Source organism: Cervus elaphus, chromosome 2 (genome assembly GCF_910594005.1).
Source record: "Cervus elaphus chromosome 2, mCerEla1.1, whole genome shotgun sequence".
Classification (NCBI taxonomy): Eukaryota; Metazoa; Chordata; class Mammalia; order Artiodactyla; family Cervidae; genus Cervus; species Cervus elaphus.
Window position 1 is genome coordinate 39807075 of NC_057816.1, and position 19160 is coordinate 39826234.

At 45.0% G+C, this 19160-nt stretch overlaps 1 protein-coding gene across 4 annotated transcripts in view; it reads right to left on the bottom strand.

Moving 5' to 3' along the window:
• Positions 1-19160, bottom strand: part of SYTL2 (synaptotagmin like 2) — a 118803-nt gene that overhangs the window by 52001 nt on the left and 47642 nt on the right. For all 4 annotated transcript variants that reach the window (XM_043876069.1, XM_043876076.1, XM_043876052.1 and 1 more), the window contains exon 2: positions 13276-13769. In XM_043876069.1, coding sequence (XP_043732004.1) covers positions 13276-13376 — 101 coding nt within the window. In that variant the 5' untranslated portion in view covers positions 13377-13769. The remainder of the gene's footprint in view (positions 1-13275; positions 13770-19160) is intronic.

Consider the following 19160-nt stretch of genomic DNA (forward strand, 5'->3'; position numbering starts at 1 on the left):
AAATCAAAACCACAATGAGGTACCATTACACGCCAGTCAGAATGGCTGCTATCCAAAAGTCTACAAGCAATAAATGCTGGAGAGGGTGTGGAGAAAAGGGAACCCTCTTACACTGTTGGTGGGAATGCAAACTAGTACAGCCGCTATGGAGAACAGTGTGGAGATTCCTTAAAAAACTGGAAATGGAACTGCCATATGACCCAGCAATCCCTCTCCTGGGCATACACACTGAGGAAACCAGATCTGAAAGAGACACGTGTACCCCAGTGTTCATCGCAGCACTGTTTATAATAGCCAGGACATGGAAGCAACCTAGATGCCCATCAGCAGACAAATGGATGAGAAAGCTGTGGTACATATACACAATGGAGTATTACTCAGCCATTAAAAAGAATACATTTGAGTCAGTTCTAAGAGATGGATGAAACTGGAGCCCATTATACAGAGTGAAGTAAGCCAGAAAGATAAACACCAATACAGTATACTAATGCATATATATGGAATTTAGAAAGATGGTAACAATAACCCTATATGCAAGGCAGAAAAAGAGACACAGATGTATAGAACAGACTTTTGGACTCTATGGGAAAAGGCAAGGGTGGGATGAACTGAGAGAATAGCATCGAAACATGTATGTTATCAAGGGTGAAACAGATCACCAGCCCAGGTTGGATGCATGAGACAAGTGCTCAGGGCTGGTGCACTGGGAAGACCCAGAGGGATGGGATGGGGAGGGAGGTGGGAGGGGGGTTCAGGATGGGGGACACATGTAAATCCATGGCTGATTCATGTCAATGTATGGCAAAACCCACTACAATATTGTAAAGTAATTAGCCTCCAACTAATATAAATAAATGGGAAAAAAAAGAAAAGAGAACAAAAAATAAAAAACTAAAAAGGGGTTAAGGAACTTGCCTGGTGGTTCAGTGGTTAAGATGTCACCTTCCAATGCAGGGGGGTGCGGGTTTGATCCCTGATTGGGGGACTAAGATCCCATATGCCTCAGTGGCCAAAAAAGCAAAACTTAAAATAGCTGCAGTACTGCAACACATTCAAGAAAGACTTTAAAAATGATCACCTTAAAAAAATCTTTAAAAAGTAAGGGGGTTATTAATAGTAACTCACCTCATGAAATTTCTATGAGGATTAAGTTAGCTAATGCAGGTACACTACCATCTGCATAGGCCTGGCACCTAATAAACACTAAGTGAATAACTGGTGGGGAAGTTATCGGCTCATCAGTTCTTGCCATTTCAGTGAAATGAACTTCTCGGAGACTTTTCTGGAAGCCTATATGTCCATGGTTCTTAATTCTAGGAAAATGAATTCAACAAGGCAGGCTGGGATCAGGGAAGATCAAACTTAGGTGGGGTAGGGAGTGCAGGCAGGGGTAAATTCCATTTGGGCAGATACTGCTTCGAAGGGTTCCACAGTCCTTGATGCTCATGGAAAAGCTAAAATCTAAAGAACAAACCAAGTACCACCCTCCTAAAGTCTCCTCCATTTTACAGCGGAGGGAAAAACACTGTTCTGTAATGACAAGTTTTATAACCTCCACATCTCCTTATCCATGTCAATAAAATGAGAATCAAAAAAACCTATCTTTTCTTGTTCACAGAGCTGTACTTACAATAAAGTAGAATAAGAGCCTTAAGGAGACTTTCAACTCTTGGAAGATACTGTGCTACAAAAATCCAACAGGGTTTGATGATTGTCATTCAAGCTAATACGCACACTACCTAACGTAGCAAATCTAAGTGTTTTAGCCAGAGAATGTGCAGGGTGGCCACACCAAGGTGGTGGCAGAGCTGTGTGTAAGGGCTGCACAAAGGCCCACCCAGGAAAGGGGAAGGCAGGAGGGGCAGTCACCAGGGTTCTGGCAAGTACGTTTTCTCTCTCCCAAGTGTGCCTGAAGAGACACTTTCCAGCCAGACTCTGACTCTCTGCTGGAAATGCCTCTGCTCTCCACTTAAGGAAGTGACCCTATGCCAAACACGTCCGATCACAGCCCTCGGACACATGCTGTAGTGACAGCCCATCACCAAATCCTAACAGGGACAGTGTCTTCACTCCATGGTTCTGAATCACCAGGGGTCATGGTTCCTATGAAATGTGTCTAATGATTGCCCACTGCCCAGATTTTCTTTTTTCAAATATCTTTATTGGAATATAGTTGATTTAAAATGTGTTAGCTTCTATTGTACAGCAAAGTGATTCAGTTATGCATATATGTATATCCACTTTTTTAGATTCTTTTCCCATATAGGTTATTACAGAGTATTGAGTAGAGGTCCCTGTGCTACATAGTAGGTCTTTATTAGTTATCTATTTTTATATACAGTAGAGTGTATATTTTTAACAGCCAGGACATGGAAGCAACCTAAATGTACATCAACAAGAATGAATAAAGAAGATGTGTTCATTCAGCGATTAAAAAAAAAAAAAGTGAAATGACTCTGTGGTAAAAGAATCTGCCTGCAGGGCAGGGGATGTAGGTTTGATCCCTGGGTCCGGAAAATTCCCTGGAGAAAATGGCAACCCAGTCCAGCATTCCTGCCTGGGAAATCCCATGGACAGAGGAGCCTGGATGGACCTAGACATTGTCATATTGAGTGAAGTGAGACAGAGAAAAACAAATGTCATATGATATTGCTTACACGTGGAATCATTGCCTAGATTTTCAGCAGAGCAAATAATCCACCCTGGTTGCTGATGGAGCTTTGGCCTTCTCTTCCCAAAAGGACCTCATTCAAGTTCAATGCCAGAAAAGAGAAGTCCTTCCAGCTCTCCATGACTAGACAATGAGCCCCAAGGGGCAGGGCCTGTACTCAGTATATCTTTGCTTCGTGTCTGGAAAACAGTGGGTGTTCACTCAGCACCTCTGGAGCGAAGGGATATCCGATGCGGCCCCTGACCACCTGGCTTCAGGCTATCTTTTCAGATTCGTTTTCCAGCACTTGCTCCCATGCTCCCCACTTGACTTCTCACTGATCTCCAAACTGCTCTTACATGACCTCTGCAGACATTAAGGGCAGGGGGTTGTGGCAGAAAGACTATGGGCTTTGGCCTCTCCCCAGACTGGCTCCAAATTCCAGTTCTGACCCTGTTTAAATGCCATCTTCAGCAGCTTCCTGTAACCCTCTAAGTTTCAGTCTCCTTGTATATAAAGATGGGGGACATAAAACCTACTCCGCAGGACTGCTAGGATGACTAAAGGCAGTGTTTACCTGGAAGTCCCTAACAGTGCCTGGATCCTGGTAAGAGACCAGTAAATGTAAATTCTCTTGGGACGTCTTTCTCTCACTTCTCCGTCCAGCACGTGACCCCTCATCCCTCAGATCTATGCCCTGCCTCACCGGGGAAGGCTTCCCTGAGCCCCGAGGGCACCGGGCGGCCGGCCCTTCTCCATGCTTCCACGCTCCTCCAGGGCAGCGCTCAGCGCGCCCTGTTCCAATGACCTGTTTGCACACGCGTCTCACACACTGACCTGCGAACTCTGCTAACCCCTTGAAAGCGAGGACTACCTCCTAATCACCTTTCTAACAAGAGCCCCTAGCACAGAGCCCGGCACGGAACTGATGCCTAGAAACTGTTAAGTGGATAACTTGTTAACACATAAGTGTAGAGCAGCCAGCCTGGTGTGAGTCGGGTAAGAGATGAGAGCCTGCTGTTCCTGGGCTTGAGCAAACCAAGCCCCATCACAATGGCAGTGCCTTCTCCGGTTCAGGCAGGACCCCTCATCTCTTGGAGGATTAGGAAATGCAGAAGGAAATCTGGCATCGGCCATAAGCTTGTTGAAGGAGACCACAAACCCTCAGAGCGTAACAACTCCCAATTTCCCTTCATGAGATTATTTGTTTACTTATTTTTGTTGTTCAACTGAAAGGCACTTTGTAAGCATCCTTAGGCAAAGCTTGACCTGCTGCTGCCTAACTGACTGTCTCCAAGCCTCTGGCCCCACTAAGTCTGCAGTGCTGTGGGAGTCAGGCTCCCAGTAAGCCCACTGCAGTAAAGAACTCAGGCTGGGTTTCTGGTTCATCTCTTTTAAAGTGGCAAAAAAGTAGGAAATACATTCAAATGCACTAAATGCTATTTATATATTTCCTATCATGATAATCACTGCCAGAGTTAATCAATCTCTTTTTCTATCTTAGCCATTTGTAATATTTTACAGATGAAACCACATGCAAGACATCAAAGCCCAAGTTCTGTAGAGATGTAGATTACAAAAGAAATCCCACCATCAGGGACTTCCCTGGTGGTCCAATGTTAAGACTCCGTGTTTCCACTGCAGGAAGCGCAGGTGTGATCTCTGCTTGGGGAACTAAGATCCCGCAGGCCGCATAGCATGACCAAAAAAGGAGGAAAAAACCCTATCACCTAGGTGGTGCTGGTAAAATCTTCTCAGCACCTAGAGAATATTATGGGTAGAGAAATAAGTCAGACAGAAAGACAAATCCTGTATGATGTCACTTACTTGGGGAACGTGCTCATTCCACACGCTAGCAAGGTAATGCTCAAAATTCTTCAAGCTAGGCTTCACAGTACATGAACCGAGAACTTCCAGATGTACAAGCTGGGTTTAGAAGAGGCAGAGGAACCAGAGATCAAATTGCCAACATCCGTTAGATCATAGAGAAAGCAAAGGAATTCTAGAAAAACATCTGCTTCTCCTTCATTGACTACACTAAAGCCTTTGACGGTGTGGATCACAACAAACTGTGGAAAATTCTTAAAAATTCTTAAAGAGATGGGAATTCCAGACCACCTTACCCATCTCCTAAGAAACCTATATGCAGGTCAAGAAGAAACAGAACCAGACAGGGAACAACAGACTAGTTCAAAATTGGGAAAGGAGTACGTCAAGGCTATATATTGTCACCCTGCTTATTTAATTTCCATGCAAAGTACATCATGCAAAATGCTGGGCTGGATTAATCACAAGCTGGATTCAAGACTTCTGGGAGAAATAACAACCTCAGATATGCAGATGATACCACTCTAATGGCAGAAAGCGAAGAGGAACTAATGAAGGTGAAAAAAGAGAGTGAAAAAGTTGACTTAAAACTCAGCATTCAAAGAACTAAGATCATGGCTTCTGGTCCTATCACTTCGTGGCAAATAGAAGGGAAACAGTGGAAGCAGTGGCAGATTTTATTTTCTTGGGCTCCAAAATCACTGCAGATGGTGACTGCATCTATGAAATTAAAAAACGCTTGCTCCTTGGAAGAAAAGATATGACAAACCGAGGCAGCATATTAAAAAGCAGAGACAACACTTTGCTGACAAAGGTCCATATAGTCAAAGCTGTGGTTTTTTCAATAGTTGTGTACAGATGTGAGAGTTGAACTATAAAGAAGGCTGAAAGCCAAACAATTGATGCTTTTAAACTGTGTTGCTGCATGTACCCCAATGTTCATCGCAGCACTGTTTATAATAGCCAGGACATGGAAGCAACCTAGATGTCCATCAGCAGATGAATGGATAAGAAAGCTGTGGTACATATACACCATGGAATATTACTCAGCCATTAAAAAGAATACATTTGAATCAGTTCTAATGAGACGGATGAAACTGGAGCCTATTATACAGAGTGAAGTAAGCCAGAAACAAAAACACCAATACAGTATACTAATGCATATATACGGAATTTTGAAAGATGGTAATGATAACCCTGTATGCGAGACAGCAAGAGAGACACAGATGTATTGAACAGTCTTTTGGACTCTGTAGGAGAGGGCGAGGGCAGGATGATATGGGAGAATGGCATTGAAACATGTAAATTATCATATGTTAATCAAAATGCCAGTCCAGGTTCGATGCATGATACAGGATGCTCGGGGCTGGTGCACTGGGATGACCCAGAGGGATGGGATGGGGAGGGAGGTGGGAGGGGGGTTCAGGATGGGGAACACATGTACACCCATGGCAGATTCAAGTCAATGTATGGCAAAACCAATACAATATTGTAAAGTAAAATAAATAAATAATTTTTTAAAAAATAAATAAACTGTGTTGCTGGAGAAGACTTTTGAGAGTCCCCTGGACAGCAAGGAAATCAAACCAGTCAATCCTAAAGGAAATCAACCCTGAATATTTATTGGAAGGACTGATGCTGAAGCTGAAGCTCCAATACTCTGGCCACCTGATGCAAAGAACTGACTCATTTGAAAAGACCCTGATGTTGGGAAAGACTGAGGGCAGGAGGAGAAAGGCGTGACAGAGGATGGAATGTTTGAATTGCATCCCTGACTCAATGGACATGAGTTTGAGCAAACTCAGGGAGATAGTGAAGGACAGGGAAACCTGGCATGCATGGGGTCGCAGAGTTGGACACAACTGAGCAACTGAACAATAACAACAAAAAATAATACAAATGAATGTATATGCAAAACAAGAGCAGACTCAGGGATATAGAAAACAAACTACTGGATAATAAAGGGGAAAGGGAATGGGGGAAAGGCAAAATACGGGTAGGGGTACCAGATTAAGAAATACAAACTACTATGTATAAAATAGATAAGCAACACGGATATAATATACAGCACTGGGAATTATAGTCATTATCTTGCAATAACTTTTAAAGACATATAATCTATAAAAATACTGAATCCCAATGCAGTACTAATATGAAACATATAATATTATAAATTAACTATACTTCAAGTTTTAAAAATTAAAAAAAAAAACTTCTCTACCAGCCTACATTGATCTCTCATTTTTCTCGAACTTGAATTGTACCAACAAATTAGCATTTGATTCTCTAGTTGTTGTACCATTTAGCTGAAGTGGGAAAAAGGGTAAGTTTCTTGGCCCTCACACTTTTCATACCTTACCATCCTCTCCACTTGCACGTTATACTTAGTAGAGAGTGGAGGATAGAGAAGACGCTCAAAAAATACCCATGGGCTGCTGGGCAAAGTGAAGGCAGAAGAATACTCAGCCTAGAGAAGACACTGTCCTGCCAGCCCTCCAGGCGGATCTTGATGGTCATGACCCCATTCCATCAGCTAATATACACTAAGCGTGTGTTTTATATCGGGCTTCATGCATGGCACTTAACATGCATTATCTCATTTAATCCTTACAGGTTTACTATGACGTCCAAAGAATTCAGTCAATTGCAGAAGACGGCCACTTTGCCTCTTCTGTATGTTAAAGGCCTGATCTGTTCATTTGCTTATCACTAGTTCATTGATTCCCTATTGCATACAAGGTATATGCTTGGAACTATACATAAAAATGTTAATCGACAGCCAGTCTAACTGCCAATGCCAACCCCCGTGGTGCAGAAAGAATGTGAGCATTTCCACAGAAATGGCAGAAGAACAGTGACACCCTTCATCCTGGGTTCAAACAGCTTTCTTCCTTGTACTGACACAGCACACCCCAGATTCTAGCTACTCATCATGAGGAAGCAAAGGTCTAGCATCATAGGCAGAACCTCGACGATGTTATCTGATCAGCTGTGGATAATGAGAATCAGCAGACTAGCCAAAGAGGCTGACCGCTTGATTCCCTAGATTTTTTTTTTAACCCCTCAATATATTCTGGGCAAGAGGGTTAGACTAGGTGATTTGAAAGTACTCTTAGATGCTTGTTTTGAATATGAGAGCTGGAATGAACCTTGGCTAGTTACAAATGGCCTCACTTCAGAGATGAATTGAAACCCATAGAGGTTAAGAGGTTTGCCCAAGGTCACACAGAGCCGGGACCAGATGCCAGCCTGCCTCCTCACCCACATTCTTTCTACTGATTGCCCACCCTGCTGGAGAGAGCCAAACGTGGATTTGATTTCTAAGATGGCTATCACACTTCACTCTTTCTACGAAGGAATTCAACCTGTGATAGAGAATCTGAAAACAAACACACGTGAAAATGAAATAAACTTGAAAAGTTCCTTACAGCGGAAAATAAGACGAAGCATGCATCACTCATGTTATGGATACACTACAGGTCCCCACAGTCTGCCGAGACCAGCACAGTGTGTGGGAAACAGCTTTGTAGTTGGATGAGCAAGGTTTCACTGTTACTGGGCTCTTAACCTCACCCCCCACCCCCATTTCCTCCTTGTTGAGTGGGTTCGGCTACACTGTTGCATGGATCAAAGGGGAAAATGTGACACTCTGTGTAGAATGCAGATCCTGGACAAATGTTGGTTCCTTTCCCTTTTCGCTTTGACAGAAAACACCATCAGAGGTGCCGGAAGGCAGTTCTTCAATGACAACCGCCTTCATTTCATAGAAACTAGGGCTTAAGGCAGCAGCTGAGGATCACAAGATGCGGTCGCGGTTGAGATGCTATCTGCTGCATGAACACCCGTCACCCTAGATGTGGCTGTGTGTTTATGGGGTGGGGGGCACAGTGCTGGCGGTGTACAGACGCCCAGGGGCAATGATTTCCTGCTGGCAGTGTGACGCAAAGCACAGGAAATACCACCTTCAGAGTCTGTCATTTTCAAACCATAAAAGACCAAAATTACATCTATGTGTGTGTGGTGGTGTTTCTTAAAAAAAAAAAAGAGGACAGAGAGGGAGGAGGCAGCCGGGAGAGAGAAAAAGAATCCAGCCTGATGTCTGCCGCCCTGCTGCTTTGGGAAATGTCTCCGGCTGGCAGTGAGGAAAGCAGGCTGGGTAGAGAGGCATGGTAGGGAACTGCACCCAGCACTTGTGGCTACCGGTAGCAGGGCAGGTTCAGTGACCTGGAATTGCTGTCTTCTAACTGAACTCCAGAGACACCACAGTGGATATTGCCTGGGGTTCAAATCCACTTTCTGCCATTAACAGGTTGAGTGATTTGGGAACTGGACACTTCTGGACGACACCCACGTTCTCATCCATGAAGTCTGCAGGTGGCTGTTGTTTAGTTGCCAAGCCGTGTCCGACTCTTTGTGAGCCCCTGGACTGTAGCCTGGCAGGTTCCTCCGTCCATGGGATTCTCCAGGCCAGAACACTGGAGTGGGTTGCCATGACCTCTCCCGGGGGATCTTCCTGACGCAGAAATCGAACCTGCATCTCTAAAGTCTCCTGCATTGGCAGGTGCCACCTGGGAAGCCCTGAAATTTGGATGGGAGGTAACCTACAGGATAAATCATCTCCAAAGGGTCTTGAAAGAGCTTGGATGTGAACAAGCCAAAGCATTCCTAGATAAATGAGGAATGGCAGACAGATTTCAGTTTAAATGCAACTCTCCTCCACCGCCGTACTGAAAAGGACTCTGAGGCAGTGTCTGCTCTTAGCGGGCAGCAGTGTTGTAGTCCATTAGTAATGTCCTCGCTGCCAAAGTCCATAAGGAACCAGCATTTGAAATAGCACTCTGAATTTCAGTGGCAGATTTGCCTTTCTAATGGTGTTTTGCTTAGGCTAAGAATAGAATTATCTAATTTATGTCTCTAAAGTCACTTACCAACTTGGAGGAGAACTGGGGCATTGCAAAATCACGTTAGGGAAACAAGGTTGAGGTTTTAAATTTGAAATTGATAATCTGATAAATGGTAAATACCTTGAGGGCTGAAACTGGTAGGCTGGTAATGTTTCAATTACCCTAAAATCCCTTTCATTAGTCCAAAGAAGTTTCCTATATTTAATGAATGCTCAATTAGATTCCACTATTTTATTAATAAATAGTTGAGAGCTTTAGGAGTAATTTCCTTCTAAGGAATCAGACCACTAACCAGAGAATTCTGTCCTTTTTTTTTTTTTTTTTCCCTTAGAGGCATAGGTGGAGTGCTGAATAAGGAAATTAAAATGTATCAGTCATCTACTATGTGGTAAGAAGATAAAGAATTATTTTATCTGGCTATAATTCTTTGAGTTTGATACTATGGTTATTCCCAGTCTCTGAGTTGAGGGCTCAGAGAGGTCAAGTAACTTGCCAAATGAACCACAGTTGATTTAGTGGTGAGGAGAGGATTCAAAATCACATCAGTTTTGACTGAGGGGCCCTTACTGTTCTTCTCAAACCAGGAGACCACGAGCTTTTCTTACCATGGCTTTGGCACTGATTCTCTGTGTGACCCTGGGTAAGTCACTTCTCCTCTCTGGGTTTTTCCTGCTTTATCTGTAAACTGACTGATATGGACCCCAGAAATCTTTCCAGAGCTGTCAGGCTCTAACTCCGATGGAAGCACCAAAGACAAACAGCCAGGGGATGGTAACGGGACTGAAAAGCAAAAGCCCAAGGAACAGCATTTTGTTCCATCAATCCGGTAGCAAACAGCCGCAGAACCCACCAAGTCCCTTCAGGACTAAAGCAAAGGGTTCGAGAGCATCATTCCTCCTATGTGGAGCAGGCTGTGAGCTGGGCCTCTGTCCGTGCCCACAGGGTGTGGGCCTGCTGCCCATCTGCGCCCCTGGCACGCAGTCCTGGACTCGCCCATGGCCAAGTCCATCCAAGCTGCTTGGTGGCTAACTAGGAAGGCCCCCAGAATGGTGGCTCAGACCGTAAAGAATCCACCTGCAGCGCAGGAGACCCAGGTCTGATCCCGGGGTCGGGAAGATCCCCGGAGAAGGGCATGGCAACCCACTCCAGTATTCTTGCCTGGAGAATCCCAAGGACAGAGGAGCCTGGAGGGCTACAGGCCATGGGGTCCCAGAGGGCTGGACACAGCTGAGCGACTGACACACAGGATAGTGGTAGCAAACAGGGTTTGAGTCCCACTAGATTTTCACCGCCCCAAGTCATCTTCCATCAGCTCACAAAAGCAAGAAACAGGGGCAGCACCAGCGGGAGCTGGAGGCATCCTCAGAGACAGTGCATGGAAGGAGACCCTGCAAGGTCCCCTCTGCAAGAGGACTCACGGTCTTCCTGCTGGGGCTGCAGACTCGCTGCTGCCAGTGGCTACACACTTCCACCCCTCACCAGGCTCACTTTCAGGCAGAACTTGGAATTTTTAAGGATGTTTTCAGCTCTTACCGTAGATGCCTGAGAAATACCTCCACTCATACAGAATTGGAGAACTACGAGGAAGACCCAATAGCCTGGAATCCCAGAGGCCAAGTAAATATAGAAAGGAGGGGAACTTCCCTGGCAGTCCCAGGGCTAGCATCCCACACTCCCAATGCAGGGGGTCTAGGTCGGATCCCTGGTCAGGGAACTGGATCCCACATGCCACAACTAGGAGTTTGTAGCCACAACTCGATCCTACGTGCTGTGACTAAGATCCAGCACAGCCACATAATAAATATTTTCTAAAAAGAATAAAATATTCAGTATGTTTAAAATAGAGGGAGGGTAACCTCCCTCTAGCCTTCATAATCCGGCTAGATGGAGGAAGCAGAATTACAGATCTCACGTAAAACCTTTTTGGTGAGTGCATGCTCAGTCGCTGCAGTCCTGTCCGACTCTGTGCGACCCTATGGACCGTAGCCACCTGGCTCCTGTCTCCACGGGCTTCTCCAGGCAAGAATACTGGCATGGGTTGCCATGCCCTCCTCCAGGGGGTCTTCCCAACCCAGGGATTGAACCCACATCTCTTGCGTTTCCTGCATTGGCAGGCAGGCTCTTTACCATTAGTGCCACAGTGGGAGGAATCAAAGGTGGCCGCTTGCTAATATTGAGAGTTCCCACGTCTTGAGGCAGGAAGAGGGATGGGGCCCTGGGGCCATCTCAGCTTCACTGCTTTCTCTCCCAGTCTCTCCATCTAGTCTTCTGAGAGACTAAAGGAATTCCCATTCCCCTCTATGCTTGAAAAACCTACTAATTTTTCCTCTGTGCCGCTTCCCCCAACCCCTTGTTTCTAAAATGGGTCTAACAGTCTTGCCTCGCCAAATCTCAGGGCTGCTGGGAGGATCATAAGAGGATGACATTCATATACTGTGACTGGTAAAGGATGAATGCTACCAAGAGATCCTGATGGCTGATTGGTGTAATTCCCAGCTCTCCAGGGGACACAGTTTGAGGCGCCCCACTTGCTGAGAGTGGGGAGCAGCAACTTGGAGGAAGGCACATGACAAGGAAGGAACCCCATTCTCATGATCTCCACCACCTATAGCCGTCTCCTGTCACTGTCACAGCTCAGGGTCCATGACAGCTATGGCCTTCATCATGGCTGGCTCCCAGGATGTCCTGTCTGCCGCAGTTTTCTCAGGAAGGGACGGTAGACAGTGAATGAGCACCCGCGGGCCAGGATTTAATTCTCACTTCTGACATCTATGGATTGCATAAGCCTGGGTGAGTCACTTGACCTGTCTCAAGGTCAGTTTCCTCACACATCAGGTTGGTGTAATTACAAACCACCCGGCACCCCAACTGCATGAATGTCGTGAGCTCAGAAGACATAATGGGCCTATAAGCCCCTTGCAATCTGTTAAGCACTGTTTAACATGAATTATGATGAGCAGCCGCAATCAGACACTCTGGAGTACTTTAAGGGAAGTTCAGCATGTTCTTTTACAAAGCATCCAAGTTCAAATGAGGGTCAACTATGAAAAAATAAATAAAATATGGATACAAATAAATCCATTGTTTATGATCATGGTGTCCCAAGAAGTAAGAAAATGGCTGATGTTCCTTTTGGATAATTCCTGGGATGGGGGTTACGCCATGAATATGACTAACTTACATTCAGGAAGCCTTTCACTCCCTTTAAAACTCCAGATGACAAAGGCAATAGATAGCAGGGCTTGAACTCAAGCCTACTTCTTTAGCACTCTGATCTCATGCTCCTCCTACCCCACAGTAGGTGAAAGTGGTAGGACTGTTGATGTGGAACATTTGGTTTGAGATCCTCCTAACAAGAACAGTGTCACTCTTTCTCAAGGGACACAAATGAAAAACTGGCTCAGTCAGAACCAATTTTAACTTGCTGCTGAAATCAATTGAAACATGTATGAAAATATACAAAAATGTGAGCTACTTCTCTGTTCTAAAAACCTTAGAAACTTAAATTTTTTTTCTAATTTAGTACATGATTCACTTTTAAAGAGGTAGAGTCAGTAAAAAAAAAAAATGAATATGTGTGTTTGTGTGTGTGTACACATTGTACATATATATGGAGAGCGTAGATTTATGGATGTGTTTGTATAGAGTATTTCATTTTTAACCCAGTGTGTAATAAGTTAAAGGCATTTAGTTAGGTTTTTAATCAAGACTATTTCTGGCATGAGTCCTATGGGATGAGAGATACCAAGGAGGAGAAAGTTCTGGCCAGGAAATACACCTGAACCCGTAAGTCAGGCTCCAAGTCAGAATGGCCACTTAGAGCTGCGAGGAACGAAGCTTCTCGTCCTCTTGCAGACAGCCCTCCTCCCCCCCAGTGGAGGGTCAGCCTCCTACCTGACTCTCTCCTCTTCAGCCCTCTTCAGGGCGGCGTCTCGCTGCAGAACCTTCATAATGGCCTCCTGCTCCTCCTCCGTCAGGAAGCTTAAGTCGATCATTTTGAAAAGTGTTCACAAAACTGACAGGAAAAAACACAGCCTCAAATTCCCCAAGCTGAACAAGTCACTGTAGCCAGGATGATCAAAGGATAAAAAAGAGCAATGGAATGGTATTTTGTTCAGTTCTGCAGCAAAAGTCTTCTCTTGGGTAGGCAAAAGTTTTAGGTGGCTGAGAGCAAAATCCTAAGTGCCCTTTCCCTTGAGGAAGTAGAGGTCTGGAGGGTGATGTCAAGAGGAAGAGCTCAGGATGCTGGATTCTCAGCCAGACAGGTCAGTTGTTCCTTCTGCAGCATTCCCACTCACGCCCTCTCGCTGGACCAGTCTGAGACAGTTTTTTCTCCTTCTGTCCGACGTCAACTCGATGAGCAGCCACAGGATCTGAGCGTCACCTGCCTGGGGAATCGTGAGACAGTAAATACCAGACAGCGACAGGCAGCGGTTCTTATTATTAACAATAAGCATTGCTCATTATTATAAGATTTCAAACATGTCTGGGGGGAAAAGTGACCATGTGAGATGGTCTCCGAGATCAGGGAAACCAGTTCTGCCAGCTTCTTGAGCAAATAGAAAATGGGTCATGAAACATGCTTCAACTCAATTCCAGACTGCCGAGATGGAGAGTGCACAAAAATGCCTGTCAATGTTTAACGATCCATAGAGGGAAGGGATGGTTGCAGAAAGATGGTGGTTCTCTCCGCAAACGCACAGGACGCTAGGCTGAAAGGTCACACTAAAGGTCAAGAAGACCAGGGAGGCCTTATTCCAGTTGTCAAGTGATTACTGGTAGGAAACTAGAAATAAAAATTCACAAATGCCCACTTCTTCATGCACAGAGATGTTCCACTAGCGTGTATCTGTGCTCCGTAATGATGGAAGAATTATTATCAGGTAGAGGTAGTTTGCACCATAGTGAAAACAGTTATTCTCCACTTAGTCCCACCTCTAACTTTTCCTGGACCTGGAGCAACTCACCAAGCTGTCTCCCTTCATTTCCCAGGAGAAAGAACACTGACTGTGTGTATATAATCTGGGGGAAAAAGAGGCAGGATTTCCAAACACCTCACCATTCAAAGTGAGCATTTTTGCATAGAAACATTGGCAAGAATCCTATTTTCTTTGAGGCATTTTAAGCTCATGAGCAGGGACGTCCCTGGTGGGCCAACGGTCGAGACTTCACAGTCCAGTGTCGGGGGGGTATGGGTTTGATCCCTGATCAGAGAGCTAAGATCCCACATGCCTCATGGCCAGAAAACTAAAACATTAAGACAGAAGCAGTATTATAACAGAATTCAATAAAGACTCAAAAAAAAAGGTTTTTGAACCTATGAGCAATGAGAATAAGGTGAGACCTACAGAATGCCACAGCCAGGCTAGACTTGAGGAACTACTCCAGGACTGGGGTCCTTTAACAAGCAGAGTGCTGCATATATAGTAGACACTTTAAAAAAAAAAGGGTTTACTACATCTTAAAGCAGCCCTACTCAATAAAAGACAGCGTGTACACTAACGTAGTAACGTCTATGAATACATCTATGAATAAACTCTTCGCTCTTTGGCAAAAGAGATCTACAAGGAAGTACTCCCACTGTGACTGTCTAACTATAAAACATGAGGCAAGTTACCTAACCCCTCCGAGGCTCAGGCTTCTCATTAGGACATCCTTCCAGGGTTTCTGGGACTAAATGAAATAATGGCTAGAAAGCAGTGCATATCTTGCATCCTGTACCAAAAGTAGCTGCTAAAAATATACTCTAACTTCCTTTCTGAGTTCACACTTCTGTTCCATCCAGCTGGCAAGAATGTACTGGTTACATGTTTTCCTTTTCTTTTTTATATCTTTCTGATCTCCCTTATGAAGTTTGGACTTCTTAGGCACGCACTCTGGTGACCTTTATTTCTATCTTCCTGTAGCTCTTTACATATTGCCCACAGTGACTAGGCGAATTTTAAGATAACACTTCACATTCACTTTTTAAATCAGCATGCACTCCCATGTATTTGCTCTTGTTACTGTTCAGTTGCTAAGTCACATCTGACTCTTTGCAGCCCTACAGACTGCAGCACGCCAGGATTCTCTGGTGCATAAATTACTACTTGTGCATATATAAATATATATATATATATATATGTGTGTGTGTGTGTGTATGCGATACTACAAAATTGCATATATTACTGACTGCTTAATTGTCTCGAAAAGGACTTATCCTTCAAGATGAAAGTTACTATCTCCAAGAAGCCTTCCCTCATCTCCACAGCTGGAGCTAAATGAGCTAAACACTGTAGCACATTCGATTGTTGTCATTGCAGTTTAGTTGCTCCGACTCTTTGTGACCCCATGAACTATAGCCTACCAGGTTCCTTTGTCCATGGGATCTCCCAGGCAAGAATACTGGGGTGGGTAGCCATTTCCTTCTCCAGGGGATCTTCCCGACCCAGGGATCGAACCTACGTCTCCTGTGTTGCAGGCAGATTACCACGAAGCCACTTCAAGTACAGTATTCCTAACTCTTCAGTCCCTCCCTGAAACAGAACAACACAGTCATGTTGCCACTAGACTAAGCAGAGTATTCACCCCTACCTCCCAGATGGTGGGCCTGGCCTGTGACTAACTTTGGCTCATGAATTGTTATAAACGTGATGCAAGTACAGACTGTGGATGTGCTTGTGTGGTTTCGCTTGGATTCTTGTACTCTGGCCATGGGCCATAAAGAGCTTGCCCCAGGGAGCCACTGCCTCTTCAGTCTGGGCCCCAGAAAGAGATACAGGGACAGACCAGAACTTCATCCTCCTGAAGCTTGGCCACCTTGGCTGGTCTGTAGGTACCGAAGCAAGAAATGAATAATTTTGGTTGGAAGCCACTGAGGTTTGGGGCTGTCGCACAACAGACAGTCTTGCAGCAGGGACTTCACGAACACAGAAGCTTTCTCCTCCACCTATGTGTTTCCACTGCTGTGATGATTTGTCTGCTCTCGTCTCTCCCATCTGACTGTGAGTCTCTCGATGTGAAGAAATAAGTGAATGAGTAAATGACTGAGTGAACCTAATCTAAGCAGACAACTTCACCAGGGGACAGCTGTCTCAGTTCTTTCACGCACGGTAGCTTTAATTCACACACAGTAATTTCCTTAGCTCTCAGAGGCTGGTGAGGAAATGGACTCAGGCCACCTTCTGGGAGCCATGTCCCTGGGCATTGCACTGCCGTCAGGTTCAATGGGAGATTGTTTTTAAGTCCAATGAGTTGAGGACAGGAAGCAAACAAAGGAGAAAAATAAATTGCCCAGCAGTGGAAACTGGCAGAGGGGCAAGAGGGGAAGTGTTGGTTTCCATATCTTCAAGGTGAACTACAAGCTAACCAGTGTTTCTGTGTAAAAGCTTCTAGGGTTAAGTTTTTCCTAAAAATAGGCTAATCATGGGACTTTCCTGGTGGTCCAGGGGTTAAGAATCCACCTTGCAATGCAGGGGATGAAGTTTCCATCCCTGATACAGGAATGAAGATCTCAAAAGCTGTGGGATAACTAAGCCTAAGTACTGCAACTACTGAGCCCGAGCACCACAACTACTGAACCCAAGCACCACAACAACTGAGCCTGAGCACCGCAACGACTGAGCCTAGCACCACAACGACTGAGCCCAAACACCACAACTACTGAGCCCACATGCTCCGGAACCCATGCTACAACTAGAGAGCTGGTGTGTAGCAATGAAAGATCCTGAGTGCTGCAACTAAGACCTGATGCAGCCAAATAAACAAATAAAAACACATCAAAAAAATTGTTTTTAATAAAAATGGGCTATTTAGTGAGGCAAAGGGCAAGGTCCTCATTTTACAGATAAAGGAGTAAAGGGCTAGAACTCTTGACTCCTAGACTCCTAGTGGGGAGTCACGACCCAGCCAGACTGCAGAGCCCTCAGATGACAGTTAAGACTCTTCAGTCTCAGGTGCTCCCCCAACTCCCAATATTCTCAATAGTTATCATGAGAGCTAATCAAGCATTCATTCATTCCACAAACACTTACTGAGAGTTCATTATGCGCCTGACACTGTTCTAAGCACTAAAGATACAGCAATGAATAAGACATTTAAAACTTCCTGTCCTTGTGGAGTGTGTATGACAGTTGGAAGGGATAACGAACAAATTAATAAAACACACACACAAAAAAATTTAAAAAACAATTAAATTATATAACTTTGGGGAAGGTAATAAGAACTTTAGAGGAAAATAAAGCTGGGAAAGCAATAATAAGATAAGGGGTGTTGGAGTTTTAAAGAGAGTGGCTAGGGCAGGTCTCACTGAGAGGATGATAACTGAGCAAAAACTTGCAAGAGATGAGGAGACAAGCCACACAGGTGTCAGAGGGTCCTGAGGTGCGAGTGTGTCTAGAGTGTTCAAGAAACTTTAAGGCGATCAGTGTGCCTGAGGGACAGAATGGAGCAGATCAGAAAAGAAATAGGTCAGACTATATTGGGCTTGGAGTTGACTGTAAGATTTCTGGATCAGTGATAAGGGAAGGCAGGAAAAAAGGAGAAGGGAATAAATTCTTACTGGGCATCTCCTACCTGCCTGGCAGTTTACATATATCATCTCATTGGATCCTCACAAAGATCTGAGGAGGGTATTTCATTATTCTGTGGTGCTGGAGAAGACTCTTGAGAGTCCCCTGGTCAGCCAGGAGATGAAACCAGTCAATCCTGAAGGAAATCAACACTGAATATTCATTGGAAGGACTGATGTTGAAGCTGAAGCTCCAATACTTTGGCCACTTGATGAGAAGAGCTGACTCACTGGAAAAGACCCTGATGCTGGGAAAGATCAAAGGCAGGAGGAGAAGGGGACGACAGAGGATGAGATGGTTGGATGGCATCACCTTCATGAAGGACAGGGGGAACCTGGTGTGCAACATACAGTCCATGGGGTCACAGACAGATATGACTTAGTGACTGAACAACAACATTTTATTACGTGTGTTTTTCAGATGAAGACTATGAGGCTCATGGAGGTATTTGTCACCTAGCTTGTGCGTGTAGTAGGGCTGGCATTTGTTAGAACAAGTCACCACTGGCTTTGTTAGAGTAAGTCGCCTTGATATTGACCTCCCATTTAATTCTCTCTTGCACACAGATCCTCAAACTGGGGAAGCAGAAAAAAAGCTCTTCTGTCTGCCTATGGACCCTCATTCTCTGCTTAAGCACAGAAGAATCAGTGGCCCAGAGCTGGCTATCAGCATGGGGGCAACCCCAGTGCAAAAGTCCGGGAGGGATGAGTCTTGGCAACAGGGATGCCTGACGTGTCCACAGCAGGAGGAGGATGAGCAAACAGTTCTCCTTAGGTTCAGCCCTCCCTCCCAGGCTCCTCATGCAGCTGGAGGATTTTTCTAAAACTCAGATGTGACGAGGGCACATTCCCAGGCTTAAAACCCTTCATCAACTTTCCACCATCCACTGGTTAAGGCTCAACACCCTCACCACGGCCTGCAGGGCTCTCCGTGAACTAACACCTGCTTTCTTTTCCATGCTCCTTTCCTGTCACACTGAACGTTTGCAGCTCCTTCTGCCTTCAGACCTTTGCATATACTTACCTCCCTCCTGGGCTTCCCTGGTAGCTCAGAAGGTAAAGAATCTGCCTGCAAAGCATGAGACTCGAGTTCGATCCCTGGGTTGGGAAGATCTCCTAGAGAAGGGAATGGCAACCCACTCCAGTATTCTTGCCTGGAGAATTCCATGGACAGAGGAGCCTGGTGGGCTACAGTCCATGGGATCAAAAAGAGTCAGACATGACTGAGTGA